The sequence below is a fragment of the Amorphotheca resinae genome (genome assembly GCF_003019875.1).
Source record: "Amorphotheca resinae ATCC 22711 unplaced genomic scaffold M430scaffold_2, whole genome shotgun sequence".
Taxonomy (NCBI): Eukaryota; Fungi; Ascomycota; class Leotiomycetes; order Helotiales; family Amorphothecaceae; genus Amorphotheca; species Amorphotheca resinae.
In genome coordinates, this window is record NW_020194472.1 from 2,686,828 (window position 1) to 2,712,401 (window position 25,574).

General features: G+C 49.4%; 13 protein-coding genes across 13 annotated transcripts; 7 read left to right on the forward strand and 6 right to left on the reverse strand.

Annotated features, from left to right (window-relative positions):
- Positions 1–331: 331 nt before the first annotated feature.
- On the forward strand, positions 332–2,100 carry M430DRAFT_16556 (hypothetical protein; the record flags this gene model as incomplete). Its single annotated transcript, XM_024863481.1, has 4 exons — positions 332–655; positions 708–1,021; positions 1,078–1,612; positions 1,660–2,100. 4 exons carry the CDS (start codon positions 332–334, stop codon positions 2,098–2,100), a joined length of 1,614 nt encoding a protein of 537 aa, XP_024724446.1.
- Positions 2,101–2,636: 536 nt separating this feature from the next.
- Positions 2,637–3,109, reverse strand: M430DRAFT_134690 (hypothetical protein). The gene is made up of 4 exons (XM_024862368.1): positions 3,091–3,109; positions 3,021–3,037; positions 2,767–2,949; positions 2,637–2,705 (listed from the first exon to the last, which is right to left on the reverse strand). Exons 1-4 carry the CDS (start codon positions 3,091–3,093, stop codon positions 2,651–2,653), a joined length of 258 nt encoding a protein of 85 aa, XP_024724447.1. The 5' UTR covers positions 3,094–3,109; the 3' UTR covers positions 2,637–2,650.
- A 136-nt stretch (positions 3,110–3,245) lies between these two features.
- On the forward strand, positions 3,246–4,741 carry M430DRAFT_115955 (hypothetical protein). Its single transcript, XM_024861612.1, has one exon. It carries the CDS (start codon positions 3,330–3,332, stop codon positions 4,515–4,517), a length of 1,188 nt encoding a protein of 395 aa, XP_024724448.1. The 5' UTR covers positions 3,246–3,329; the 3' UTR covers positions 4,518–4,741.
- An 87-nt stretch (positions 4,742–4,828) lies between these two features.
- Positions 4,829–6,877, reverse strand: M430DRAFT_134695 (hypothetical protein). Its single transcript, XM_024862369.1, has 4 exons — positions 6,658–6,877; positions 6,212–6,570; positions 5,341–6,158; positions 4,829–5,290 (listed from the first exon to the last, which is right to left on the reverse strand). Exons 2-4 carry the CDS (start codon positions 6,545–6,547, stop codon positions 5,152–5,154), a joined length of 1,293 nt encoding a protein of 430 aa, XP_024724449.1. The 5' UTR covers positions 6,548–6,570; positions 6,658–6,877; the 3' UTR covers positions 4,829–5,151.
- A 130-nt stretch (positions 6,878–7,007) lies between these two features.
- M430DRAFT_33413 (hypothetical protein) lies at positions 7,008–8,445 on the forward strand (the record flags this gene model as incomplete). Its single annotated transcript, XM_024866365.1, has 3 exons — positions 7,008–7,093; positions 7,154–7,591; positions 7,648–8,445. Exons 1-3 carry the CDS (start codon positions 7,058–7,060, stop codon positions 8,443–8,445), a joined length of 1,272 nt encoding a protein of 423 aa, XP_024724450.1. The 5' UTR covers positions 7,008–7,057.
- Positions 8,446–9,421: 976 nt separating this feature from the next.
- M430DRAFT_48268 (hypothetical protein) lies at positions 9,422–11,390 on the reverse strand (the record flags this gene model as incomplete). Its single annotated transcript, XM_024867985.1, has 3 exons — positions 9,422–9,548; positions 9,623–11,285; positions 11,342–11,390. The coding sequence occupies 3 exons, from the start codon at positions 11,388–11,390 to the stop codon at positions 9,422–9,424; spliced, it is 1,839 nt and encodes a 612-aa protein (XP_024724451.1).
- Positions 11,391–11,866: 476 nt separating this feature from the next.
- Positions 11,867–13,219, reverse strand: M430DRAFT_115965 (hypothetical protein). Its single transcript, XM_024861613.1, has 2 exons — positions 12,968–13,219; positions 11,867–12,918 (listed from the first exon to the last, which is right to left on the reverse strand). Exons 1-2 carry the CDS (start codon positions 13,173–13,175, stop codon positions 12,239–12,241), a joined length of 888 nt encoding a protein of 295 aa, XP_024724452.1. The 5' UTR covers positions 13,176–13,219; the 3' UTR covers positions 11,867–12,238.
- Positions 13,220–13,345: 126 nt separating this feature from the next.
- M430DRAFT_134708 (hypothetical protein) lies at positions 13,346–16,255 on the forward strand (the record flags this gene model as incomplete). The annotated part of the gene is made up of 2 exons (XM_024862370.1): positions 13,346–13,474; positions 13,521–16,255. Coding segments are annotated over 2 exons (2,864 nt in total), but the record flags the coding sequence as incomplete, so codon positions are not given.
- A 324-nt stretch (positions 16,256–16,579) lies between these two features.
- Positions 16,580–17,612, forward strand: M430DRAFT_64358 (hypothetical protein). The gene is made up of 3 exons (XM_024869102.1): positions 16,580–17,148; positions 17,208–17,312; positions 17,366–17,612. Exons 1-3 carry the CDS (start codon positions 16,589–16,591, stop codon positions 17,424–17,426), a joined length of 726 nt encoding a protein of 241 aa, XP_024724454.1. The 5' UTR covers positions 16,580–16,588; the 3' UTR covers positions 17,427–17,612.
- Positions 17,613–18,529: 917 nt separating this feature from the next.
- M430DRAFT_16565 (hypothetical protein) lies at positions 18,530–20,176 on the reverse strand (the record flags this gene model as incomplete). Its single annotated transcript, XM_024863482.1, has 3 exons — positions 18,530–19,536; positions 19,595–19,987; positions 20,041–20,176. The coding sequence occupies 3 exons, from the start codon at positions 20,174–20,176 to the stop codon at positions 18,530–18,532; spliced, it is 1,536 nt and encodes a 511-aa protein (XP_024724455.1).
- Positions 20,177–20,526: 350 nt separating this feature from the next.
- Positions 20,527–22,175, forward strand: M430DRAFT_33416 (hypothetical protein). Its single transcript, XM_024866366.1, has one exon. The coding sequence runs from the start codon at positions 20,660–20,662 to the stop codon at positions 22,118–22,120; it is 1,461 nt and encodes a 486-aa protein (XP_024724456.1). The 5' UTR covers positions 20,527–20,659; the 3' UTR covers positions 22,121–22,175.
- Positions 22,176–22,240: 65 nt separating this feature from the next.
- M430DRAFT_33417 (hypothetical protein) lies at positions 22,241–23,199 on the reverse strand. Its single transcript, XM_024866367.1, has one exon. The coding sequence runs from the start codon at positions 23,113–23,115 to the stop codon at positions 22,450–22,452; it is 666 nt and encodes a 221-aa protein (XP_024724457.1). The 5' UTR covers positions 23,116–23,199; the 3' UTR covers positions 22,241–22,449.
- Positions 23,200–24,641: 1,442 nt separating this feature from the next.
- M430DRAFT_56527 (hypothetical protein) lies at positions 24,642–25,530 on the forward strand (the record flags this gene model as incomplete). The annotated part of the gene is made up of 3 exons (XM_024868613.1): positions 24,642–25,264; positions 25,315–25,377; positions 25,429–25,530. Exons 1-3 carry the CDS (start codon positions 24,866–24,868, stop codon positions 25,528–25,530), a joined length of 564 nt encoding a protein of 187 aa, XP_024724458.1. The 5' UTR covers positions 24,642–24,865.
- Positions 25,531–25,574: the final 44 nt, after the last annotated feature.

Consider the following 25,574-nt stretch of genomic DNA (forward strand, 5'->3'; position numbering starts at 1 on the left):
CTTACTGTCGCTCTCCATCCACAGCCAGGGAGACCGCGCACGCTTTTCCTTCCTTTCCTCCACCTCTTTTGTCAATTTATCTCCAGCTGCTGTCAACCCCCATCGGCTTGACATTTTCTTTCTTTGTGCCGTGCTCGTAACTCGTTGTCAGTGTATCGTCGTATCGCAGCCCAATCTGTCATCTGCAGCACCTCGCATCCCTGGGACCCTGCAGCTAATATGGCCACCAACCATATGAACAACCTTACCACCCTCATCAAACGGTACTGTTCAATCCTCTTTTCTTCTTTGAACAGTCCTCCACCATCCTGCTGTTCAACAACCCTGCAACATGGACGAAATAACATTACCTGCAATTCAGAGGTTGGAACTGACATCCATTATTCGTAGGCTGGAAGCTGCCACCTCCAGACTCGAGGACATTGCAACGTCTACCATTGAGGTTCCCAAGACCAATGGCTCTGCTCCCCCCACGCCTGCTCCGACAGGACCTCTTCCTCGAGCTCCTGTCCCGGCCGCTCTAGTTCCAGAATCCGAGATCCAATTTACACCGGTGTTACCACAATGTGTCGAGGAATTCGATTCGTTCATCAATGGTCCCTTGGTAAAGTTCGTCAACATCAGTGATGAGTTGGGAGGACCAGTGGCCGAGCAGGTGTGTGATAATGGCAGAACATCATTAGACAACTTGGCTGACGACGAACTAGGCGTCAAGTGTATTGCGGGCGTTTGCAGCACAGCGAAAATTCATCCTCATAACCACGAAGGCAAAGAAGCCTGATATGAGTAGCCCGGTGTTTATGGAGCTACTGAAGCCTCTGCAAGAATCGATTTCGGCCGTCAGCGATATTCGAGATGCTAATCGTGGTTCGCCCTTTTTCAATCACCTCAGTACGGTCTCAGAGAGTATCGGGGTGCTTGCTTGGGTAACAGTGGACACCAAGCCTCACAAACACGTCGAGGAGTCATTAGGATCCGCACAATACTGGGGAAACCGGGTCTTGAAGGAATACAAGGAGAAGTAGGAGACCAGAACGCCTATAAAGGGTAGAGAGGGTATTTGCTGACTAGATATAGGGACCCAAAGCAAGTCGAATGGGTAAATTCCTACTACCTGGTCTTCAAAGAACTTGTAGACTACGTGAAAGACACCTTTCCTATGGGAATTCCATGGAATCCTAGGGGTGTCTCCGCCGAGGAGGCAATGAAATCAGAAGTGCCCCCCCCGCCTCAGCCACTGAAATCAGCGGCCAGTCCTTCTCCACCACCTCCACCACCTCCTCCAGGACCACCACCACCACCTCTCAAGTTCGACGACGCCCCCAAACCGGCTCCAGCAAAGGAGGCCAGTGGTCTGGATGCTGTATTCTCAGAGTTGAACAAGGGTGAAGCTGTTACAAAGGGTCTCCGTAAAGTCAACCCTGATCAGATGACGCATAAGAACCCATCATTACGAGCAGGAGCTACCGTACCTACTCGGAGTGATAGCCAATCTAGCGTCTCCTCGATATCTCGTGGGAAGAGCCCAGCACCATCAAAGAAGCCGAAGCCAGAAGCGATGCGGACGAAGAAGCCTCCCGTGAAGAAGCTCGATGGAAACAAATGGATTATTGTGGGTTTCCTCAATCCTCCGCCATGTAATTGCTAACGGCTTTTCAGGAGAATTTTGATAACGAGGCGCAGCCAGTCGAGATTGAAGCCTCGATATCACACTCCATTCTCATCAGTCGCTGTAGCAAAACCACCATCATGGTCAAAGGCAAAGCGAATGCTATCTCGATCGATAACTCGCCCCGTCTCTCTCTCGTCGTCGAGTCCCTGGTCTCCTCAATCGACGTCATCAAATCCTCGAACTTTGCTCTTCAAGTACTAGGTACCCTGCCCACTATCCTCATGGACTCGGTAGATGGCGCACAAGTCTATCTCGGAAAGGACAGCATGAACACGGAAGTATTCTCTAGCAAATGCTCCGGCATCAACCTGAATCTCCTCGAAGGCGAAGATGGCGATTATAAGGAGGTTCCGATACCTGAGCAGATCCGCACGTATATTGGCAAGGATGGCAAGATAGTTACCGAGATTGTTGAACATGCTGGTTGAGGTTCGTAGTGGGGCTTTGCAGATTAGAAGGGGGAAGGGGAGCTTTGTAGTATATGTGATGTACTTATTTTGTAGGAGTTTGGCTCCTGAATTTGGTTCGGAGTATGATGCAAGACAATGAACATCATTCATGATATAGCGTTGCTTTCCTTGGTATGACGCACACTTGGACCGGTTGTTGGGCTTCATGCAAGTTGATGCCGTATTCAAGAGATGTGCGGGCGTTTAATCCTACGGGGAGTCCATCTTACTTCACTAAGGATAGAATATAGCAAGGAGCGTCGAGAGACTTGTAAGACTTGAACGGTGCCTTGGATAGGGATGACGAGCCTCTTTGAAGGCCCAAGATCTTTTGAGTATAATCTTAAATGATGGCGGACATCCCAGAGACAGGACACCACGCACTGCAGCATGCAGAAGCATGAATTAACAGAGGGGGAGGGAGAGGGAGAGGGAGAGAACGGAGAAACTAGATATCAATGCGACAGCCCATCCATTGATGACTTCCAAATATGTACAATCCCGATCGCTCCCCTCCTTATAGTTCCATCTATGCCGACCCAGCCTTCTTCTCCTTCTCATGCTCAACAATCTGTTTGCTCCAGCTATTACCAAAATCAGCACTGTATCCCGAAACCACACATAGAATTGGAAATTGACACATACTATCGACTAGGGAAGAAGCGGCCCTCCTCAGGAAACTTCGTCCGCACCTCGTTATCTGCGCTCAGCTTGAACGCTGCGGCGGCGATCCCAAAAACCACAGCGCCCAAGACTGCAGTGTTCGCTTTCCAGTTCGATGGTTGAGCGTACCAGCCACCAGCCGGTGACCAGACGTGTTTGGGGTATCTGAGCTGCTTGTCAGAGCTGTGTAGGATGGCGGGTGGAAGAGGCGGATAGGTCAGGGGACAGGAACATACGGGATTTTGTGGCCAGCCTGGGTTCGATTAGTCTCTATATTGCCATGTGGTGAGAGAGGAATTGACGTACCATCTTGCTCAATTGTTCAATTGCACGGGATTGCTGCTCTGCACGCTTTCCAGGACGTCGAGCTTTGGCGATGTTCGACCGTTAGCGCGCACGCTGACTAAGCGACGTTATATGGTCACTCGAGCAAGCTTAAAATTTTGGGATGCGCAGGGGATCAAGCTCACGAGTCAAACAATCAACGCCAACCACGCCTACAATCCGTCGGTACGATAGGGAGGTTTACAGGGGAATAATTATCGATGAAGAGATTACGGTTGGAAAGATGGAGTGGGCAGTTGCTCTCCCCCCGGACAGGGCCTTCGTCTTGTCTGCGGCACCAGCAAGAGCAGAGGATAGCTGGAAGACGCCTGCAAAGCACATCGGCGGGCCTGGATCTCACATATGAGGATGGAGAGGAATTACTTTCAGAACAGGAAGCACCCAAAACCCCTCGAAAAAGAGAAGATTATCCATCACCTCCCCCAAGTGCCGCTCACCAGTCCGCCAAACTGGCAGCACTCCACGCCCGTCTTTCATTACCAAAGAAACTCCCCTTACAGACAATGGCACGCACACTTGTCGATCCCTCTGCCGACTCCAATACGCGGTTTAACAACGCTGCGTTGGCACAAGTGGGCGGCTCCATCATCTCATATCACGTCGCCGAATTCCTGCTAGCTACCTACCCCCGATTGCCGATGACCGTCCTCTTCGCCGCTGCATATGCCTACAACGGACCTAAGACGCTCCAATTAATCGCCAAAGAATGGGGTGTTGAAACGGCCGCCGCTCCCGGGGGCGAGGTCGATCCGGGGCTCCTGCAATTCTCCAAAATCAAGCCCGGGCAAGGTCTGTCATTGGGATTTGGGGGAGGCAGCACCCGGCCAGATAAGAAGAGCTGGATGCGGAGGGGTATCTCTAGTCGGAACGTGTACGATGATGAGTTTGGAGATGTGATCCCGAAGGAGGATACCAGTGAGTTGCCGCAGGCGACCGAGACCGCCTATTCGAATTTCGTGAAGGCGGTTGTGGGCTCAATATATCTGCATGCCGGCCGGCAAGCCGCCAAGACATTCGTACAGCAGCACATCCTCTCGAGACACCTGCAGCTGTCGACCCTCTTCAAGTTCTCAGAGCCGGTCCGGGAGTTGGCGAGGCTGTGCCAGCGAGAAGGGTTCGAGTACCCGGTGGCGCGGATCCTCAGCGAGACTGGACGACACAGTCGGTCGCCTGTGTTCGTGGTGGGCATCTTCAGCGGGACGGAAAAGCTAGGGGAGGGCGCGGCGCCGAACCTCACCGAGGCGCGAGTCCGGGCTTGCGTGGCTGCGTTGAAAGCTTGGTATCTGTACAGCCCGGGCAAGAGCGTCAGGGTGCCGAGCGATATGGAGGAAGCGAACGCGAAGCCGTGGGAGCCGCTGCATGTTGATATTGGGGAGATTATACATTAGTGTTGCTACTACTGCATCGGGAAGCGGGGGCTGTATGAAAAAAAGATCGGAAAGACTCGTTGTAGTAGTTTGAAAAACGGTCGGTTCGTGTGTGAACAGGGTGACAAGATGGATGCTGAAGTACGTTTGGCTGCTGCAAGCTGAACGATCCGTGTATTATTGATCTCTTTTTTTGTGTGTCAACCGCATAGGAACTAGAAAAAGACTCTGGAGTCTCCTTGTGTGGATAGCTGTAGAATATATGGGCCCAATGTAGAAAGAATCAATGGCATCCTCTCCAACCCAGTCTCATGTGCAAAGAAAGTCTGTATGGAAGAATTGCAATATGGCTCCAATGTGCCTCAAATTTGGTCTATGATTGTAGATACCCTGCTTTTTGCTCCATCATACCCACAACAACAACGCTGCGATATATAAATTCCTCTTTGTATGCCAAAGTGCACAACAAAGAGTAGAGCTAAGCGCAGACACACAGCAAAAGAGACAGAAATGCAGAAGGTCCCGTTATTTATCTCCCGACACTTGTTCCTCCCCAGATAAAACGCCGGATGATACACCCCTTGAACAATGCATGAGAAACCCGTGTGAAACATGCCGTTAAAGGAATTTCAAAAGAAACGTAAGCTCTGGGGTATCATGAGGTTTCGGCTGGAACTTCAGACTTGTTATCAACTTTCTTTGCTGGCTTCTCCTCGGCGCCGTCGTCCTCGCGTGCGCGTTTCTTCTCGTTCTCGACCCTTTCAGGCGCCTCCTCCTTAGCTTTGGGTTCGTCACTGCTACTATGTTAGTCGGGGGTATCAAACGCGATATTGGTTCAACATACCCATTCTTCTCAGCACGCTCCTCATTTCGGTCATTGTTGCGGGGCCCTCTGTCATCACGACGTCCACGGCGTCCCCCTCTCTGACCCCGATTGTTTTTGCCGCCTCGATTATCCTTAAATCCATTGGCGCGGTCGTCCTCCCGTCGCTTCTTCCAATCATTAGGATCGCGATCACCCTTGTCACGGTCACCACGATCATTTCTGGGTCCACGACCTCCTCGTCCCCCACCTCTTCCTTTTCCACGGCCTCTTGGTCCCCAAGACTCGCTTGGTTGGACCTTGCCCTCTCGAATCTCCTGGTCCTTCAGATCTTGGTACGCCTTCTTTGACATAATCTGGAGAATGTGCTTCCCCTTCCATAGAGGCTTGGGGTCAAGGGCAAGGAACTTCTGCGCAGTCTCTTCATCGCTAAACTCGACGAAGACGGAGCCCTTGAACAGCTTTTGATCAGTACGACGGAGACGGACAGCGTTGGTAGAGCCGAATTGAGAGAAGAAAGCTTCAATATCGAACTGCGAGCTAGGCTCTTCGTCGCCAAAGCCTTTGACATAGACTGATCTAGCCTCGGTCTTGGATCTTGGGGTTGTAGGGTCGTATGCGATTTTCCGGCTGATCATCTCAGCGCCTTCTTCCCCAGTAACATTGAGGAATTTGCTTTCTCTCAGTGCGGAAACAATTGCGGAATATGGTTGGAATCGTCTCATACGTCCGAATGCATGGATATCCTTAAGTGGGACAGGTTTGTTAGTGCTCCCTTCGGTAAGTTTCATCATGTGTTTGTCCTGTGGTAGATTTGAATCGCTGAAATAGAATTCGACCTTTTAATATGCTGTCAGTGACCTGAAACCCTAGCAGATTTGCAACTGCCTACCTGACCACGGATCTTGGCTGCATCGTCGGTCGTCTCAAGAATAGAAGGATCGTATCTGCTGTTACTGGCTCCTTCGATTTGTTGGGCGGTTGTCTTCAACACCCCATTCTCATAAAATCTGGGTCCATTGGCGCTTCCCTTCCCACTCTTCTCGGTGCTGTTGGCCTTTGCGGTATCCTCTTCTTCCTTGGCCTTGGCCTCAGACTTAATCTGCTCGTCTGCGGTAGCAGGCTCAGTTTTGATATCCTGATCTGCGATAGGAGGCTTAACCTCGTCGTTGGTAGGGGCGGGTGCTGCCACTTGCGGCTCAGCAGCCTCGAGCTTATTGTCCGACATAATGGATAATGAATGTTAAGTTACTTTGTTGATGTTAGTTGCTGACATCGTATGATAACAATCAAAGCCTTCCAAAACATATAGCGACGCTGGAAGGACCGCATACGTACGTTTGTAGTAAAACCCAATGGCAAAATGCGACTCGAAGAGCGAAGGCGGGGTGAAAAGCGTAACAGAGCTGGGAGAGACGCCACTCGAAAGCTGCCTTAATTTCTGGGAATTCGAGAAGACCCTGAATTGGGCTGACTGGCTTTATCCTACTGGAAAGAAGATTCGTTCATAGAAATGGTAGAATATTTCTATTAACTCTATCTTTGTTTCGAGGCTGGCAAAAGTCAAGAGCTTGAAAATGTGCGGGAGCTCACGTTCATAAAAGCGATCAAAAAACTAGCGAGCGCCCGCTAGCGTCGAATTTTCGTTTGAAGTTCATCCGGACTCGACCTCACGATCTCGAAGTCGACGCACGGCTTTCAGGGGGAACACTATCCATTCATCTACAATTCTTCAACCATGACGAGGAAAAGGTTTCATGGCCTGAAGAAGGTGGTATGTAATCTCCCGACCACAGTCCATTGCTTCGCCCTCGTTGGCTGACTCCTTTTACAGAAAGTCCGCGCATCCTGGAATAAATACAATCTCTACAACCTCACCAGACTGAGGGCCCCGCCCACCCACCGAAACCATTACCAGGAAAAATGGACGGCCAAGTCTATGTCCCGAGCTTATCACGGCGAGTATATTCGAGAGAAGCAATGGCAACGTATGTTTAGGTCGCGGATACCCGCTGTGGTTCCAATGGATCACAGATATCTGGCGGAGAATGATGGCTCGGAGCTTGCTGCTGGAAGAGGTTCAGGGAGGGAGAAGCCATTGAACTCCGAACCGGCCAAGTCTGCGAAGAACCAGATCCCCTTTATGCACATGACCTACGCGCCCCTGGAGAGACGATTAGACATGGCTGTATGGAGGGCATTGTTTGCCAGCAGTGCACGGCAGGCAAGACAATTCGTTACACATGGGATGGTCAAGGTCAACGGGCAAAAGGTACGATCTTTGTATAAGGATTTTCATCTCGGCATGCTAACACGGAGCGTTCTCAGATGCCATATGCCGGTTACCTCCTGAACCCAGGGGACATGTTCCAAGTCGAAGTTGATCGAGTACTATACGCAACTGGTGCACCGAAGACACCCGAACAAATAAGGAAAGGGCGTAAGATTCACAGAGCACAACGGCTAGCGAATCAAAAAGCTTCGGAGAAGAGACTCGCAAGGAAACGGGATGTGGCGGCTGGAAGAACCAACTTGGCGTCAACTGGGAGCCAGCTGGGCATAGATGAAATCCGCAAGCAACGCAAGCTGGATCTCAAAGCCCTCCAGAACCAAGCAGAAACCATCTTGCACGACAAACGCAGCCGAGTAGGTGCGAAACGCAAGATCCAAATCCGTGCTTTCATGAGAGAGGTCAAAGACACCATGAAAACGGTCAACCGCAGGAGCGAGAAAGAACTCGATGCCGAGCTCGCTTCTCTCGTTTCCAAACTTGAAACTATCCGGAATCACGCCGCGGACGCGGCCGCCGAAAAAGCCGAGAAAGAAGAAAGCGAGTCTCAAAAGGAGGAACTGTCGCCAGAAGAACAGAAGAAACTTCGCGAAGCCCTTGTCCTCTCCCGGGAGAACCCCGTCGATGAATCGAAGCCCTACGCAACGCCCTGGAGACCGAGACCCTTCATGTCGGCTTTCGCGTTCATCCCGAGATATCTGGAGGTCAATCACAACATCTGCGCAGCTGTGTATCTCCGACACCCTGTTGCAAGGCCCGGTTTCGCAGAGGTGCCATCCCCATTCCCCGCAGAGATACAGCAGCTGGCGTATACTTGGTATCTGAGAAGGAGGTAAAGTGTAAATTGGATATTCAGATGACGTGTATTGTAGAATGTATATTAGGAGAGAATAGACTCGCTCTGCACCCATGTTTTTCTCTATAGCAAAGCTATCTATCCTCTTACAGCCATACAAAGCTTCTTCCATAGATATCTCTCAAAGGCAGAGAGAGCTATGTTGTAGCCAACAGACTTTCGCTTTGTTGCACATCTGCATTCTGCACTATTGTCAAACCTGACTCCTATCATACATTCAGGTACATAAGGTAGTCATCTTTGAGCACATATGGTAAACCCAGAGCAGACCTTACCCGATTAGCAACAACAAGACATTTTCGTTGCATGTCTGACTTTGTCGCCAGACTTCACTTCTAATCCCGGAGGAGCTTAGAGAGCAGACATCCTAGGGACCTTGGATTTCGTTGCATGTCTGAATTTATCACACTTCACTTCTGATCCCGGAGCGACCAATTAGAAACTACCTACCTTACCTACCTTACCTACCTGGGTAGAGGAGGACTTTTCGTTGCGTATCTGACTTTGTCGCCAGACTTCACTTCTTTCTGATTATTCTGGAGCGGCCAATTAGAGACAAGCAAAGCAATCTTGGTTTCGTTGCATGTCTGAGTTTATCACACTTCACTTCATTACTGATTGCAGAGCGGGCCAATTGGATAGGTAAGGTAAGTAAGGTAGACTAGGCAAAGGATTTCTAGTAATAGCCGGATTTTTGCACATCGATGTTCATTTAGGGTGCACACTGGAGATTTTCCCTTTCATTAAGACTTTAGGGGTGAAATATGCACTTGTCATCTACCTATGCTACCTACCTAGTCTCATAAAGAAGATATGTATGGACATACAAGAGTGCTTCACTTTGAGAAACAAAGAATGTGTGTTTGGTTGATCTATCCAACATACAGCTTATGCTAAGCTAGGTATGATACACAATGAACTATAGGTGTTTCCATTTTCTAAAATATAACTCTTGTCTAAAGCTTAGCCTTTGGTGCCTCGAGTGTTGGGAGCAAGAGGTCTCGGATATCCCCTGCTGCTTCGTTGAGATAGAAGCTCATCCTCTCGCTACCTAGACCTTTGGATACAACATTGAATTGGATGCTACGAATCATCATTAGTACATTTGTCTATGCAGATAAAAGCATGAAAAGAAACAAGGGGAGGGAGGGATATACCTGTTCTCGTTAATCATATAAGCAATTCCCCATCCATCGTCAACCACCTGACTCCATCCATAGCCATTGAAATACTCGCTACTCAACTGGGAGCTTGAAATAAACCACGTGCTCGAATATGCATACACGGGGTCTTTGAAAATAGCTGGCAACTCCTCGTTCGGACCCACCAACTTCTTAAGCCCAAACAGATGTCTGTCGACACCTTTGCCGTCCGAAGCGGCGGAGATGTATTCCACGTGGGCCTTGATGGCTTTGTGGAATAAGTCAATAGTGGTTTGGGAATCAATCGATGGATCCGCCATCGCCTTGCAGAACGCCACCGACTCATCGGAGACGCTGCGGCAAGTCTCAGTTCGTCCCTGTTGGAAACGTCTCGTGGCGGCGGATTCGTAGGTTGGGCGGTTCTTGCCATACATCTTGAAGTAGGCAAGTTGGATGATCATCTGCACGTATGCATCTGGTGAACATTTGAACTTTTTGATCAAGCCCTTACCATATGCTTGGTAGGCTTGAACGCGCAACTCGTGAGCACCAATCACTTCCGTGAAGTCTTTGGATGCGCGCTCGATCTCAGCCTGCACTTCCTTGTTGACGTGGAATTTGATAGGTGTTGGCTCGGGGAGGTTGGAACGGACGCTGGGGTCCGAGAAGTCGAGTTTGTTGTTGAAGATTACCTCGTTGACATAATCGTTGAGTCGGTGGGTTGGCGTGCCGTCCATCATGCTGTGCTCACCCATGAAACCGGCAGTGCCGTTGTCGTTGACGATGAATTGCAGGGGCTTGTCGAACCATCGGTTGGAGCCGTCACCGTGCCAGTATTGGTGGGCGCGCTCTTCCAACGTGACTGGCGCCGCATCATCCAAGCAGACTACGAAGGATGCTGATTCAATAGCTTCCAGAGCTTTTGCGTTCGAGGGGTGTGCATTGAGGAGAATCTCGCGGGCATCAGTCCAGATGTCACGGTTCTCGGTGGTGAGTATGCCCACAGCAGGGGCTTTCTGAGCGATTTCATAAACACGTTTGAATTGCTGTTCCAGCTCAGAGGTGTTCAATTGTTTGCCATTGACTTCATGCATGACCTTGAAGAACTGGTTCTTGCGGATAACCAGAATATGCTTGTTGCTCTCGGCAGAGTACTTGGCGGGATAGTCTTTGGGTTTTGCAGGCACTCGACAACAGTTGAACATCCATTGATAGCTCTCCATAGAAATTGGTAGCTTTTTCATGTATTCTGGCTCCAATGTACGTTCATCAACCTGTTTCTTGAATTCCAGAACCGCAGTGCTAATGGCAGCTGCACGCTTGGAGGGATCGCGCCGCCTTCGGTCGTCGCGATGGCTGTAGAAATAGCTGACATAGGGCACGACTGGATCACGATACGTCAGGTACGCTGCATCATTCCACCATTCGTAGAGCCAGTTCAGGTGCTTAGGATCCTCCCGGCGAGCTATCAATTTCTCTTGAAGTTTGCTTCCAACGCCACCTGGCTTGATGAATTCCTTAACCGCCTCTGTTGTTGATTGGAATTCGGATGGCGAGACTAGTGGGTGGACGGATTTGAGGTATCGGGCTGCAGTCTCTTCTAGAGTCGGGACTGGCAGTCTGGGCAGAGACTCTTCGAATCGAAGCATTGGTCCCTTGGAGAGGTCTTCCTTATAACCTGAAAAGCCCATCAGCTAACGTTCAATGTGGGGTAATCGCTTTGAGAATATATACCGGCTGGGAGAGCAGAGCTGCTGCTCTTCCGCGCATTTGCTGGAGCCATCCCAAGAATCTGCGAGCCAGTGTTAGAAAGGTGCATCCATCAGAGAGCTCTCAAACCTACTCTTGTTGATATGGTTGACTTGAAGCTGCTTCTGAGCACCGGAGACTGCGTGCGACCTTTCGCCAGAACCTTCAACATTCCAACGTCGTCTCTGGGGAAGCAGAAAGAGACGCTTATCAAAGGACCAAGAAAATCAGACTAAATTCACAAGCTGGCAAAGGCTCAATATCGTTTTTTCACTTGTGGTTTGTTACGCATATGTAGCTTATGAGGACTGGACCAGGCCCGAGGATACATAGGTCCTGGGTAGGCCTGTACCGAGGTAAACGGGGTAAGACCGATATACCGTGGACTATGCCTAGATAGGATTAGACACCACGTGACTCCCCCAAGATCAAAACATGTGATTGGGGTAAATAGATAAGCACTCCACAAATTATCTTCCGGGGACCGGTTGTCTGGTCTTCTCCGCATTTGCTTATATGATGAAATGAATATTTGCTTCCTATGAAGCCCAGAGTGGTAATAACCGTTGGCTTTGAGGTAAGCCAAGCTTGCATAGATAGTTTATACTAAGTCCGTCAAGCTTTCCAAGATGCTGCGGGTGAGTGGAAGACAATGGATGGGCTATTCGCGGTCAACCGGGTTATTGGTCATTTGACTCGCCTCCCATTGCTGACTCCTGCAATTACATGTGATAAGACCCTTGGTCCGAGGAGCAGAACGCGTTTCCCATCACTGTTGGGTTTCCATTCAGCCTTCCTAACGCCTCCCAAATACGAGAATATCGCTTTCCCAAATACGCCCATTGCATCTCCCTATGATAGTACACCAAGACTGCCAGAAATTTATCTTTTCCTCCTGCTTTTCCGTGGTGGGTTTTGGGCTTTGGTCGGAGGCTCCGCCTTTGCCTTCGAGCTCGCTTTAGAAGTCTTCGGGGATGCGTTTTCCTCTTCTTCCTCAGCTTCATGTTCCTCATCTTCATCTACCTCCTCCGTCTGTTCCTCGCCCTCATCCTCATCCACAGTTGTATCTTTGCTAGGTTGACGCGAGCTAGGCTCTGCCTTTGCTCGTCCTATTGATCTGTTTGTGCTCCGCCCTGACCGAGTCGCCTTCGCGGGTGGGGAACGCGCTGGAGACGTTCTTGGTTCGTCGGTGTCATCTACCGTGCTGGCGCGAGTCTTGGTATTTGTAACAGTGTTTCCTCTCTTGCGCTTCCGGGCAGGCTGCGGCGATGGCGATCGGCCGAGTCGAGGAGGTGAAGACGCTGCTTCACTTGAATTACGCTTTCCTCTCATAAACAACGTATGTCCGTAATCTTCCTCTGGGAGGCTGAATTCGACGAATTGATTCTCGCTGTCCTCTTCTTCAAAAGAGTTTTCCCGTGCGTCAATGATGTCCATATTGTAAAGAGTCCTGAGCTTCTCCCATATACATGGTATTCGAGTATGCTTGTCGACTCTTGGATCGTAGCCATGATTTCGGAGGTATTCTGATAATGCGATCATTCGAAAGTGCTTATGCATGCCTGTTCCGAATTAGTATCTCGTGTGCAATGCCGAGCGACATCTACTTACCACTTGGCTTCCATCTAACGATGCCCTTAAATAATGAAGTCTCCTGCTCATCTGTCCAGGGATTTTTGAGTATGTCGCAGGCGGGTTTGGGTGTTTCCTTGGGTGCTTCGGTTGGGGGCGCAGGCGTGTCAATTGCCACGGCATCTCCGTCAGCTGTAGGGGTCGAAGCTGCGCGAGCGACTGCTTTTGTTTTCTTTTTGGGGGGCATCTCTGAGAGAGGTTTCAAAAGACCCGATGTGATGTCAATACTGTTGAAGCTCCAAGCTTTTCATGATCGAGAAAGAATCCCCCAAGTAGCCTGCCCAATCGCTAGCGGCGGGAGCAGCCGCAGGGAAATTGCCTTGACGCGTCGAACATCAAGACGCGACAAGCCTGCAAGTATGGACGACGACGAGGATAAAGACCCAGGGGAGGTTTTTGCGATTCCTGACTTATATCGCCCCTCTAGATGGCTCAGCGATGTTCAGCAACCCTCTAGTTTCCTGTTCTCAGGATTGAGACTTGATGGTTTGCAGACCCCTCCTTATTGATTCTACTACTGACACTCCTCTAGATATTGATGCGAGGTTGCCAGATATTGTTCAGCAGCCCAAGAAGGACGATTTCTTTAGTATTCCAGACCTATTGATTGGACCCTCCGAAACCCTTCCTCCGCCTAGCCCTTCGACCGCGCTGAAAGATGCTTCTGAATTGCCGGAGGAGACACATGAGGTTGAAGATGATGTTTGGTTACTCCCAGAAGGGCTATTAGAGTCTGCAAAGTACCAAAGCTGGGATAGCTTTGATGACCAGAAGAATCGAGATGCGTACAATACCTATATAACCGAGACTGGGTCATCTGTGTTCGATGCTGCCATTGCGACAGATCGGGATTATCTGCGTGTCGGTAACGCTGGCTATGCGGTTGTTGATGCGAAAACGTATGCATCATCATTACTAGCTCTGGGGCTTGGTAGGAACTCAGTTCTCTTTGCCTGGGATGAGGAAAAGCAATCCTTTGAATCGGTTTTACCTAGAATGAGGATTTCTGGCTACACTGCGGAATCCCTAGATGGACTGTCCTCAATTTTCATGGATTGCGGGAATATCACAAAGTTCCTTCAAACCTTTGTCGACAAGGCGTACGTCAAGAGGAACTCACCAGGCCAGATCGCTTTAGCCGATGCCGTGTCTAGCCTACTCACGACCATTCAGACACGACTGAGGGAGACTGCATCTCAAAACAAGAGCATTTTACAGCTCCAAGTTCTATTCGGACCGGCTCATTCAATTCTCACATGCTTCCAACGCATTGTGAAGAATGTCTCTGCCAGCCGAAACGACGAGTCTATGATGTCAACAGTGTTTGAGGAAATTCAGCTATTGGAGTATAGAACTGATTTTTTGAGAGAGATTCTCATCGAAGTCTTGTCTCGGGTGTCCCATCCATGGCTTGAATTCGCATGCGAGTGGCTAGGCCTGCGAAAAGAAGCAGGTTTGCCACTTACAAAGGAAGGTGACGGGAAAAGCTTTGTGAGCGTGGCGAACAGAGAATGGATTGATGAACAGGGAATCGAATTGCAAGAGCGGGACTATGTGTTGGACTATGATAAAGTGCCCTCTTTCATTGCACCAGAGGATGCTCGTGCCATGTTCGAAGTTGGGAGAAGTTTACGATTTCTAAGGGACCATCATCCAGACCATCCGCTTGCCAGGGCCGATGTTATAGCATCCGCTAGTCCCCCCTCTCTTGAGTGGAAATTTTCATGGCAAGACATCGCTGCCGTTGAAGCTAAGGCTCTGAAATATGAGAAGGATTTGACCACAGCCATCCTGCAATACTCGAAAGGTGCCCCAACTACCGGTATCCTCGAGACTAATCATGAATTCGATGGTGTAGAATTCGAGTTGGAATTCTTCGGCAAGCCAGAGGAGGATATCCAAGCTCATGTCTTGGCTTCCATTAATGCATTTGATCTTCCCTTGGAGAACACTACTCCAGATCGGCTTTCTGGTATACTTGATACTTATTTGATCTCAAACGGCAAGGCTTCTTCCAAAGACACTTCCGTATTGTTGCCCCCTATCTCATTGACGCCCTCACTTGCATTCAACCCGATTATCGCAGCACAGGCTCGAGTTATTAATGGTACTTGTATGCGGATGTTCTTCATCTCTCACAAACTCAGGGAGCATTTGGCTCTTCAACGGAGCTTTCACCTTCTTGGAAATGGCGTCTTTTCAAGCAGGCTATCTCACGCGCTTTTTGATCCGGAGCTAGAGAGCGCAGAACGCCATCAAGGGGTTGCTCGTTCAGGTGGTACAATGGGCCTTCGTCTTGGTGGTCGCGATACATGGCCTCCAGCAAGCTCTGAGCTTCGACTTGCCCTCATGGGTGTTCTCACCGAGAGTTATGTTTCAGACGGCCCCTTGGATCAGTCTCGCGCTACCGGATATCTTGAGAATTCTCTCCCGGGTGATCTCAGCTTCGCCGTCCGAGATATGTCAGAAGAAGAAATCGAGAAGTGCATGAATGCGGATTCAATTGAAGCTTTAGACTTCTTGCGTCTCTCGTACAAACCCCCCCAACCTCTCGAAGCCGTCATCACCCCCATAATACTCTTCAAATATGATCAGCTTTTCAAGCTTCTCCTACGGGTCCTTCGCATGCTCTATGTCGTATCAGCACTCTTCCGTGATGCTACTGATCGGACATCGTCCTGGCAGGGCATTAATCATGTAGCACAGCGTTTCCGCATTGAAGCCCATCATTTCATCTCCAACGTGTCTGGATATTTCTTCGATACTGGTATTGAGGCCACTTGGCGTGTCTTTGAGCGTAAGCTGGATCAGGTCGAGTCGCGTATCAAGGATGGCAACATCACCCTTGGTCAAAATGAGGGGCTTGACAAGCTCAGAGACTATCACGAAAGAGTTTTGGACCGCATTATGTTCGCGCTTTTACTACGGAAGCGTCAAAAGCCCGTAATGCAGCTACTCGAAGAGATTTTCACACTCGTCCTCCAGTTCTCGAAGCACTCTAGACAGAGAGCTTTGGGCCAAGTTGGCGCGGATGATGAGGTTAGAGAAATGTATTTGAAATTTAGGAAGAAGGTTGGAGTGTTTATCACTGTTTGCAGGGGACTAAGTGAGAAGAAGGGATATGGCGAAAAGAGGTCGATGGATAAGAAGATATTAGGTCAAGGTGGACTTTTTGATGGGGATGATTTGGCGGAGGAGAATACCATTGCGCATCTTGTGACAAGGTTGGAGATGTCGAATTACTATTCGAGAACTGTTGATGTGTAATAGCACAATAAACAACCATCCATTGGCCAATCCTTCCCGTGACCTTGAAGATTAGCTGAACGCGTCCCACAGCTGAAAGCGTATCGCAGAAATAAAATATACAACATAATTTAAGTCGTCGTTGCCACTGAAATTTTATAAACCCAAGCTGTTGGACGCTTTAAATCTGAGGTCTTGGATTTGGTAGAGTTGAAGGTTGCGGATCATGGAGCTTTAAATCATAAACGGTTAGCGCGGTGTGCTAGCTCTGCCGAACAACTCCAACGTCAAGAGCATTATCTGACCAGGACAATATCACAACAGCCTCATCTCTTGCCATTGATCTCCCCAACCATGAGAAGGACATTAAGGCAGCTTGCGGCTGTTAAGCCCTCCCGCTACCTGGAAGCGGGAGCTCCCACCGGTCTCACAGGCCTCTTCACACATCCCTCGCCACGGCCGACCCTCCTATACCTTTACTCCACCACACTGGACAAGCTCAAGCAATTCCCCGAAAACTCTGTATACCGCCAATCGACGGAAGCGGTCACCAAGCACCGCATGTCAATTGTGAGCTCCGTCGTGCCGGAAGGATACGCGCAGTGGGCGGAGAAGGCGAAGAAGATCCTCGCGGAGCACCCCGACGTGTTCAACACGCCGGAAGGCGGGGTGGAACATGACGAGGGACGCCATGTGAAGGAGACAAGGGCTGGGCAGACCTTTGTGACGACCAAGGTGGATCCGGAATATGATGATACCGTCGTGGAGTGGGATGGTGAGAAGGGCGAGGCGGAGTTGGAGGGAGTCCGGACGACGGCGGAGCGGAAGGGCCAGAGAGTTCTGGGCAAGGAGAGACCAGGAATCGATACCAAGACGGTCGAGTGGGAACCGGAGCCAGCATTGACCGCCGAGCAGTACGTTGTTACCTCTCGCGCCATCCACGCGCGATAGATGGATGCTAACGGAGTCCCAGGATCGGAGAAATTGAGAACCGGATCGGCGCTGGTCTCATCGAAGAAGTTATTCAGGTTGCTGAGGGGGAGCTCAAACTTGCGGATATCATGTTACAGTCAAAAGTGTATGTTCCGGTAGCAATTACTGGCGTCTCCATAGCTAACACTCAATCCACAGTTGGGAAGACCTCGAGGAGAAACCAGTCGAGGGCCAATGGACTTACTTCGAGCGAAAATAGATACAACCTCCAAAGTAAGACTCGATCTCGAGCAGGGGGATGTATTATACAGAAGATTGTAAATAGAGAATATACCATCATTGGACCTGTGTCAGGCTGCAATGTTATTCACAGGATCGCTGGATATTTATATCCTCCTAGAGGGGGTCTATCTTGGTAAATAAATCTTCCTTTCTCAATCTCAACCCCATTTGAAGATTTTCCATTATGGTAATGTGATATTGTACAAGATGGTGGACAGCCTCACTCCCTGATTGCTGTACCCCGTTAATGTGGAGGAAACATGAAATCATCTATCTATCGCACCCCCAAAAGGATCTCACCCCCTGCTTAACCCACTGCGGCGGCTTCCAGACTGCGCTGGACATTATCAATGACTCAGTTTTCCGCCTTTTCTCATTGAATTTGTCGACAAGGATCGATGAACGCGTACCTCTTCATCATGGTATTGCTGGATAGGATAAACTCGACCGTTACTTACATACTAGGCATGTTTGAACTGTTTTATATTGATTGAGATTTGAATTTGGTGGTGGACGAGGGTGTTAGTCTGATGGTTCTATTGGACTGTAATTATGACATGATTGTCAACCTTCATTATGGGCTTTTCTCGTTCAAATAATGTTATCAAAGTTTAAGATATATATATACAAGGTTTTGTTTGCTGTTGATGAACGCAATTGCTTAGGTCTACCACTTAGGGGGGAAGGCATCCCAACTTACATGTACGAATCGGATGAAATTTTATGGGCGTAATCTGAAATGAACTAAGAGTCGATATTCATCTGTTTCTGTTGCACGTCGCAAAGGTCACCTTGCCAACTGACTGACTGGCTGACAGACAGGAAAGTGTAGTCAATAATCGTGGGTGTTGAGACCACTTATAGAGATGAAAGTGGCCCCAGTTATAGCAAAAGTCACCCACCCATTTTGTTGCACATCGCAAATTATATATCGTCAACCGACTGATTGATTGGCTGGCTGACTGGCAAATTGACAGGGGCAGTGTGGTTAGATTCAGTTTAGGGCCATCTATAAATAAGTATAAATCTAGTAAGACTGTTGGTTGGGGTAAATCAAACGTTAAATTGGGTATAATGCTCTTAAATATGCTCCCGAAACAGCCTCTCCATTCCATCATAGCGACTGAGTAATTCTCCCTTTGCGTCACAAACGATTCCCGACTCAATGAAACCACGATATAAATTACCATCCTCGCCGGGGAAGCCTTTCGAATAACGATCCATCTCCAAATATCCTGTCTGCCAGCCCTGAGCGTGTGCGTTCCAGCTGGTCAACAAACAAACCCTAATGCTTGGATTCCATGCCTGGCCAAACTGTTCTATGTATTGCGGGAAAACGTTTGAATACTGCTGTGCAGTGCCATTAAGCGCTGTGAGAGTTGCGAGACCCCGAAGAGCTTTCCTCTTCAAGAGCCGATCACGACAGCAGTCCCACCGAAGCCTGACGAAATCCACAAGATTCGAATCTATATCGATGAACCGTAGGTCGTCGCAGCCTGAAAGCCGTGGGCCGTGCCGTGTTGATCCTCTCAGCTGTGAGCTCGGAAATAGGATCAGGGTTTGAAGGCTGGGGCAGCAAGCCTGCAGAGGCCCGAATAGCTCCCCGCCGTTCTCATGCAGGAGATCAAATGCCAGTGCTAAATTCTTCACCTTTGCCAAGCCACTGAATAGAACGAAACAGCTGAGATTGAAGGCGGAGCCATCAAGGTCGAAGAGGGAACCATGCTGAAATGTCAAATCCCTGACGACGGTATCGATATTAGGATTTACATAGCTAAATGACGTTGCTGCAAGAGGGAAATATGGACCTGGGCTGAGAACACGCGAATACTTCGCTTTGATGACATCCCGAGACTCACGACAGGCTGCCAGCAGAGATAGAGACTTGTTGTGCTTGGAATCGTGTGTGATGATTCGTGGGCCCGGGAGACAAGCCTCCCAGATCTGGAGACGGATCTCAAGAGGAAATTTCGAAAATAGGGTAAAGGATGGACCTGTTTCTGGAGGAGGTTGAATAATCGCTGGTGTGGGGTTTTGATAGTTCCCCCCGCCTGTTAGCCGGGCGAGGGCAGCCATCTGGGGAAAGTCTGTAGCAGACAGCAGTCAGTTATAAATTGATAAAAAGAAAATTGAGAGAGAACATACCCTTGGATGTGAATGTAGGACTCCACTGCGCTTTCTCAATTGCCATGATCTTCTCCTCCAGTTCCACACAGGCGGAATCGGCATGCTCTAGCACAGCTTCATGATCACCGAGCAATTTCTCTAACCTGATCAACTCATCTTCCTTAGTGACCATGTTCAGCTTCCGCTTGGCGAGTAAATCTCTGCAGGGCTGCCGCATACCCTCCTCGAGATCTGGGCGTCCCAGCTGCTCAAGGACGATTCTTCTCGTTTTCATAATCAACATCAGCTCGCGGACAACTGTTTCTCGCATTGATTGCATGGTTGCTTTCATTCCTTGATTTTTTGTGGTGATCTGTATTAACTGATCTTTTACCATTGCTAGGGCTTCTTTCGAAATGATACGGGGAGGGTCTGCTTCTATGTCAGTGCGAGCGAGGCAGCTTACCAAAACCGGCATGCCTCACCTTCGGGATCAACATCTGAAGGCTGAGAGCCTGGAGTATCACGGTCACTAGTTTTTGCTATCTTGTTAGGTTGAGGTGAAGCGTCCTCATGCTTCCTCTTCCGGCCATCCCGGGACGATTCGTCTTCAGTGAGCATATCTGCATCAGACCAACTGTATCAGATCAGATAAGGTATCTGTGGCTCGAGTTTATCAGGAATTGTCTAACACAGAATCCTATGGCTTAAGAAGGAGGTTAAACGCCCTGCGAGTAATTGTTGCTCGTCCCTCGAAGTTGGATCTCAACATCCAGATGATGATATGTCGTCTCGTGTGACGATCACAGGTCACGTGCTCAAGATATGTACTTTCTGGTGTCATGCAGACGGTTCTCATTTTCACTTGCAAAGCCTCTGGGATTCTTGCAGGTTGAATATAAATAATCCCGTTATTACTATTCTCCCCAACAAAAGAAAACCCGCCATGATCTATCCCAGAAATCGACACCATTCGGAATGGATGTGTCATCAATCTGTCATTTCCGCCGATTGCAAAATTCCACAAGGCTAGATTTCAGCCTCGACCCGAACCTCTTAACCTTGTTCAACAACCTACCTTTCCTCTAAACCCATATATACAAAATGCCAATCTTCGGCCTCCCCTTCGACCACCACTCCTCTGTACCCCAATTACGATCCCGCTCCGCGCTCCCACGCCGAAAACGCAAACGTGCCTCCTCTTCTGACGAAGAATCCTTCTCCGAGCCCGAACTCGCACCTGCGTCCACGAACCCGCTGAGTCTTGCGCCTGAGGAAATCGCACAGTATCGACTCGCAGGCTTAGAACTCAATGAGGAATTGCCGAGTCAGGGAGTAGATGGGGTGAAGGATTTTCCACATCGTCCGCTGCCGGTCCGGTTTTTGCGGGATGGTCTGGGAGACACGGGCAAGGGGAAAGGGAAGGGAAAAGAGAAGGCGCCAGATGAGGTAGAGAATGATGATCACGAGACCGAGAACAAGGACGAGGATGAGGAGGAAAAACAAAGGGGGGAAAGAGGGCCGAGGCTACGGATACAACACCTGAATGTTTTGACGACCATCCTGCATAGATGTCTACTAGAAGGAGATGCTCCGCGCGCGAGTCGCGCGTGGGCGATGCTGCTACGCGAGCAATTCCTGGGGAAACATATTAGTCTTAGAGCAACTGGATATTGGGCTATTGGGGCGGAGGTTCTGATGCACAGTCAGGATCGTAGGCTAGAACGGCGGAATAGCGACCCTGAAAGCTCAGGAGCTGAACAAGATCAGGGCGATGAGCAATATCAAGGTCAAAAAGAAGATGTGGGAGAGGGGAGATGGGGAACTGCAGAGGGGCTGGAAAAGGCGAAAGCGTATTATGAATACTTGATACTGCAGTATCCGCCTAAACGACGTATGCAAACGTCTCTCAGCTCGTTAGACTTTTGGCCGGCGATGCTGAGTTGTGAGATTTATGGGATTCAGTGGGAGCACAGAGAAAGGTTAAGGAAGATCGCGATGGCTGAGCAGAATGAGGATGAATATGAGGGGAGCGCAACTGAAGAGAGCGAAGGAATGGGGGAAGATGAAGATAATGAAGAAGATTGGGAATATGCCGCCAACGAACGGAGGCAAGCTCGGCGGCAACAAAGGAAAGAGGAAAGGATATGGCAACAAAAAGAAGAGGCACGACAGGATGCATTGGCAGCTGCTAAGAGTATCGCTGCAAGGATGGACACACTCATGACAACTACGCCATACGTAGACGCTCGTACCCTTATCCGGCTTCGAGGAATGCTGGCTCTCTATATCGGAGACCTCAGTGTACCAGCTCTCCCTATTGATAATGAGGAGGATATAGAGGGATCTCGGCTACGGAGTGGTGGGAGAGATGAGCGTAGATTTTTGCTGCGGCAAAGGCAGGCTGAACATGAGAAGGGAAAACAAGTACGGAGGGAAGAGAGAGAGCGAGCGCAAACTCTGTTTGATAGGATCGTGAGACAAGGGGGCTGGGTTGGAGATATCAAGGACGTGAGACTTGATGAAGACGATGGTGCTGAGGAACTTTATAGTCCTAGTCCCTAAGGGCAACGAAGCTTCTTTTAAGATACCCTGAGATAGAGCTTTTCGGATAGGTCAAATCAGATTGTATTAAATATGCCGTCCTCCAATGCTTGCTCTGCTATGCTAATGATAATGCAAAATGCAAAGCTCGCTCAAGCAATACAAACTACCCCATCCATGACCCGCATCCTCCCCCCCCAAATGCTACAAACCAGATAATAATACATGTATATAATACATTGTGCAAAGCTGATTCCAATCCATCACGTCGTAAATGTCATAACCCGTTATACACAACCGTTGCATCTACACCTCAATCCCATTCCATCACCTCCCTCATCCCTCATCCCTTAATCGGAGCTATAAACAGACCAGTCGATGCCGGCCACATCCGCATAGCAATTCACCGTCTGTCCATATGGATGCGCGGCACCACTATCCTCACTACACTGTGGCAACAGCGTCACATCCGCGCATCCATCTGGCGTCTCTCCCGAGCCTTTGGAGAATAATTGTACCGCATTCCCGTACACCAGCTGGCTCTCGCATGCATAGAAGCCGTCGCCGCCGCCAACTGCGAGCTCAGTGATCGGGTCTGGGAACTGCGTGAGGACGATGCCTGGTTGCCCGGCTCCGGCATTGATGCTCACTGCGTTTGCGGAATCGATGGCTAGGCCGGCGGGGAATGGTGGGGTTGCTTGGTTAAGACCTTCGTCAGAGAGGATATTGGAGTTTCCGAAGCGTACGTCGCTGGCGGTGCCGTTGACGTAGAAGATCCGCCCGCTGGATAAGTCGGGCATCAGAACAGCGTAGGCTTCCCCCGCGCCGGTGTGGTAGGATGCCACGACATAGTTTTGGATGGAAGGCGTGAGGTCGTTGGCGGTTACATTGGCGATCAGTTGGAAGTTCTGGGAGGTTGTCTTGGGTGGGTAGACTGGCGCTGCAGTTGGAGCAGCGGATGCGAGGCTGCTGAGTATGGCGGCGGCGCCAATGAAATTGATGGGTGATAAGAGCATTGTGGAAGTTTCCAAAGATGGAGGGGAAAGGACTGGAGGTGATGGTGGGAGGCGATTGTCGCTGAGGGAGGTGGGAGATGGACTTGGTTGCGTTGATGAGAAGAAGAATGAGTGAGAGACTGGGAGGGGACTTATAATTATATATTTTCAGCCGCCTTCAGGTACTGCCTTCAGGAACAACTCCGGCCGCATATGTAGGGAAAGACATATCCAGTCGGAACAGAGTAAAAGGCCACGGCCAACAGTAGTATCAGAACCAAATTTTCCTTCCATTGGTACTACCAAAGCAAGCAAATAGGATTCCTGTCTGTGATAAAGTGATAAGACAGACCCGCTGAACCCCAGAGCATCATGAACCTATGACGTAGTTTAGTCCATGTCATATATGTCATAGCCATGATAGCCCCATCGAAATGATGTCGATTGAGACCCCGTCTTTGGGTCGGGGTTTTTCGAATCTCCGAGCGAGCCTTAGGAGAATTAATTTCATTCTAGAATGTGCTTGATCATACATCATCTTTCAACGGTTTAAGGTACTGTGCGAGAGAGAGAAGTGTAGGCGTGCATTGTCCCTTTGTCGCTGCTGGCTCGGCTTTAAAATCGGTTTTGATCTCACGGCTCCTGTGAATTGTGACTACTTAGCCTATATGTGTATTGGAAAGATTCTGTCATCTCTTGCTGTACGTATTGAAGCTTGTAGGACTCTCGAAATACTGGTTGTCATTTGTCGTTTTCAGAAGTTTCTGGATATCTGCCGAACACGAACTTGTCTCTGGTAGGTAAGGCCAGTAGCAACTCCATGAGCCTCTTGGGCCTGACCACCTAGACTAGTGAAGTACTACTTCTAGCCGAAAGGTATTGGTACTTCTGGACTGTAAGAAGGGATTGGAAAGAGGGGTTCTTGTTTTATTACTAAACGGTCGATTTCTTGATATATTCCGAGCGCTTGAGGCTCTGTGGCGGAGGAACAGAGGATCATCGCAAGTACATAGGCTAGTCCTAGTTTAGACTAGTTACTACATCACATGACACACCCACCTTTCATTCCACTGCCGTGCATGGTGTAGTAAGAAAGTGATCAATAATCAAAACTACTGCAACAATTCGTCAAACACCAAGCGGCTTTAGCTCACTTGGGAGAGCGCCAGACTGAAGTCAACTTCAGACAGTTTAATCTGGAGGCACTGTGTTCGATCCACAGAAGCCGCAAATCTGCGAGTCAAGGAACACCTTGATTATAGAACACAAATTTTTCTTTTTTTCGCATCTGGTACCAATGGTATTATTTTTTCGCTTTTGGGGTACTTGAATTGATCCTTTTGTTTTACTGCTGATTGGCTTGATTATTTTTTGCGTTGTTTTTTATCCCCTGATACGGCCTAGGCTACCTGAGTTGCCCTTCAAAGGACCAGATGTGGTTCCACGGAGCAAATGTCACGTGAGGAGAGAGATGTTCCCAGTCGCTGCCGATAATTGTTGGAAAGGTGCTTTCTGGACTAATTGATCGGGAATGTCTGCGGCAAAACAGACTTCCGATTCCAGTTTGAGACCCATCTCGGAGACCCGCTCCAACTGCGAGAAAAGCAAAGCCCGCGATAAAGCCAAGAACCAACCAAGATAGCCGAAGGAAGGCCGCCATCTATTTCACAGTTCCCCAGTTCCTCTTCCCTCGCTCTGGAGAAATCGTCCTTTGGGCAGGAAAGTTAGAAAACTGGAAGAGGTTCATTTGGACCTCCACTTTCAAGCGGAAATGGATGATCCAATACTCTTCAACCCCAAAACCCATTCCCATCTCATTCCCTCGTTTGCCGACATCCTGACGGCGTGCATAACCACCCCACCTTACACCACTGCCGGCTTCCTTCCACCTATTGACCCAGCTCGTATACGAAAATGGTGGGAGGATCGCGTCAGAGAAGAAAGTGAAGGGCATCGCAAGATCATCATGCAAATGGCGCGCGATCCGAGCACTGGGGAAGAAGAGTTGGCCGGGTATGTAATGCTAGGCATGCCAGTGACGGAGACGGGACCTTTTCGAGGGAGCGTGGAGAAATTGATGGTTTCGCCGAAATATAGGCAGAAGGGGATTGCTGGGAGACTGATGGCCAAGTTGGAAGAGGTTGCGCGGGCAGAGGGAAGGACGTTGTTGGTGAGTTTGTTGGAAATGCGGGGAAGAACAAGGGGCTGACCTGAGAACAGTTGTTGGATACGGAGTCGGGAAGTCCTGCAGAGCTTGTATATCCAAAATGGGGGTATATTGAGGTTTGTAATGAGTCCCGTCTGTAGGTTGAACGAGTTTCTGACCTTCATCAGGTGGGCAAAGTTCCGGACTATGGGATCTCTCCCTTGGATGGGTCATTGAAACCTGGGACGTTCTTCTACAAGAACTTGTTATCTGCTAGTAAGGCAGCTTGATTAATTCAATGACTCTGCGATGCTGCATATAGTAAGTCTTCTCA

Excerpts from the sequence above, each read along its gene's own strand:
- M430DRAFT_134690 (XM_024862368.1), bottom strand. Across the intron at positions 2,706-2,766 it reads CGCTTCTTCCCTAGTCGATA|CTGGAGCAAACAGATTGTTG; the intron begins GTATGTGTCAAT and ends TTTTGGTAATAG.
- M430DRAFT_115955 (XM_024861612.1), top strand. The coding sequence starts at position 3,330 with ATGAAGAGATTACGGTTGGAAAGATGGAGTGGGCAGTTGCTCTCCCCC.
- M430DRAFT_134695 (XM_024862369.1), bottom strand. The coding sequence starts at position 6,547 with ATGTCGGACAATAAGCTCGAGGCTGCTGAGCCGCAAGTGGCAGCACCC. Across the intron at positions 6,159-6,211 it reads CAGCCAAGATCCGTGGTCAG|GTCGAATTCTATTTCAGCGA; the intron begins GTAGGCAGTTGC and ends GCATATTAAAAG. Across the intron at positions 5,291-5,340 it reads GAGCGTGCTGAGAAGAATGG|TGACGAACCCAAAGCTAAGG; the intron begins GTATGTTGAACC and ends ACATAGTAGCAG.
- M430DRAFT_115965 (XM_024861613.1), bottom strand. The coding sequence starts at position 13,175 with ATGCCCCCCAAAAAGAAAACAAAAGCAGTCGCTCGCGCAGCTTCGACC. Across the intron at positions 12,919-12,967 it reads CGTTAGATGGAAGCCAAGTG|GCATGCATAAGCACTTTCGA; the intron begins GTAAGTAGATGT and ends AATTCGGAACAG.
- M430DRAFT_64358 (XM_024869102.1), top strand. The coding sequence starts at position 16,589 with ATGAGAAGGACATTAAGGCAGCTTGCGGCTGTTAAGCCCTCCCGCTAC. Across the intron at positions 17,149-17,207 it reads CCAGCATTGACCGCCGAGCA|GATCGGAGAAATTGAGAACC; the intron begins GTACGTTGTTAC and ends ACGGAGTCCCAG. Across the intron at positions 17,313-17,365 it reads ATCATGTTACAGTCAAAAGT|TTGGGAAGACCTCGAGGAGA; the intron begins GTATGTTCCGGT and ends CTCAATCCACAG.
- M430DRAFT_33416 (XM_024866366.1), top strand. The coding sequence starts at position 20,660 with ATGCCAATCTTCGGCCTCCCCTTCGACCACCACTCCTCTGTACCCCAA.
- M430DRAFT_33417 (XM_024866367.1), bottom strand. The coding sequence starts at position 23,115 with ATGCTCTTATCACCCATCAATTTCATTGGCGCCGCCGCCATACTCAGC.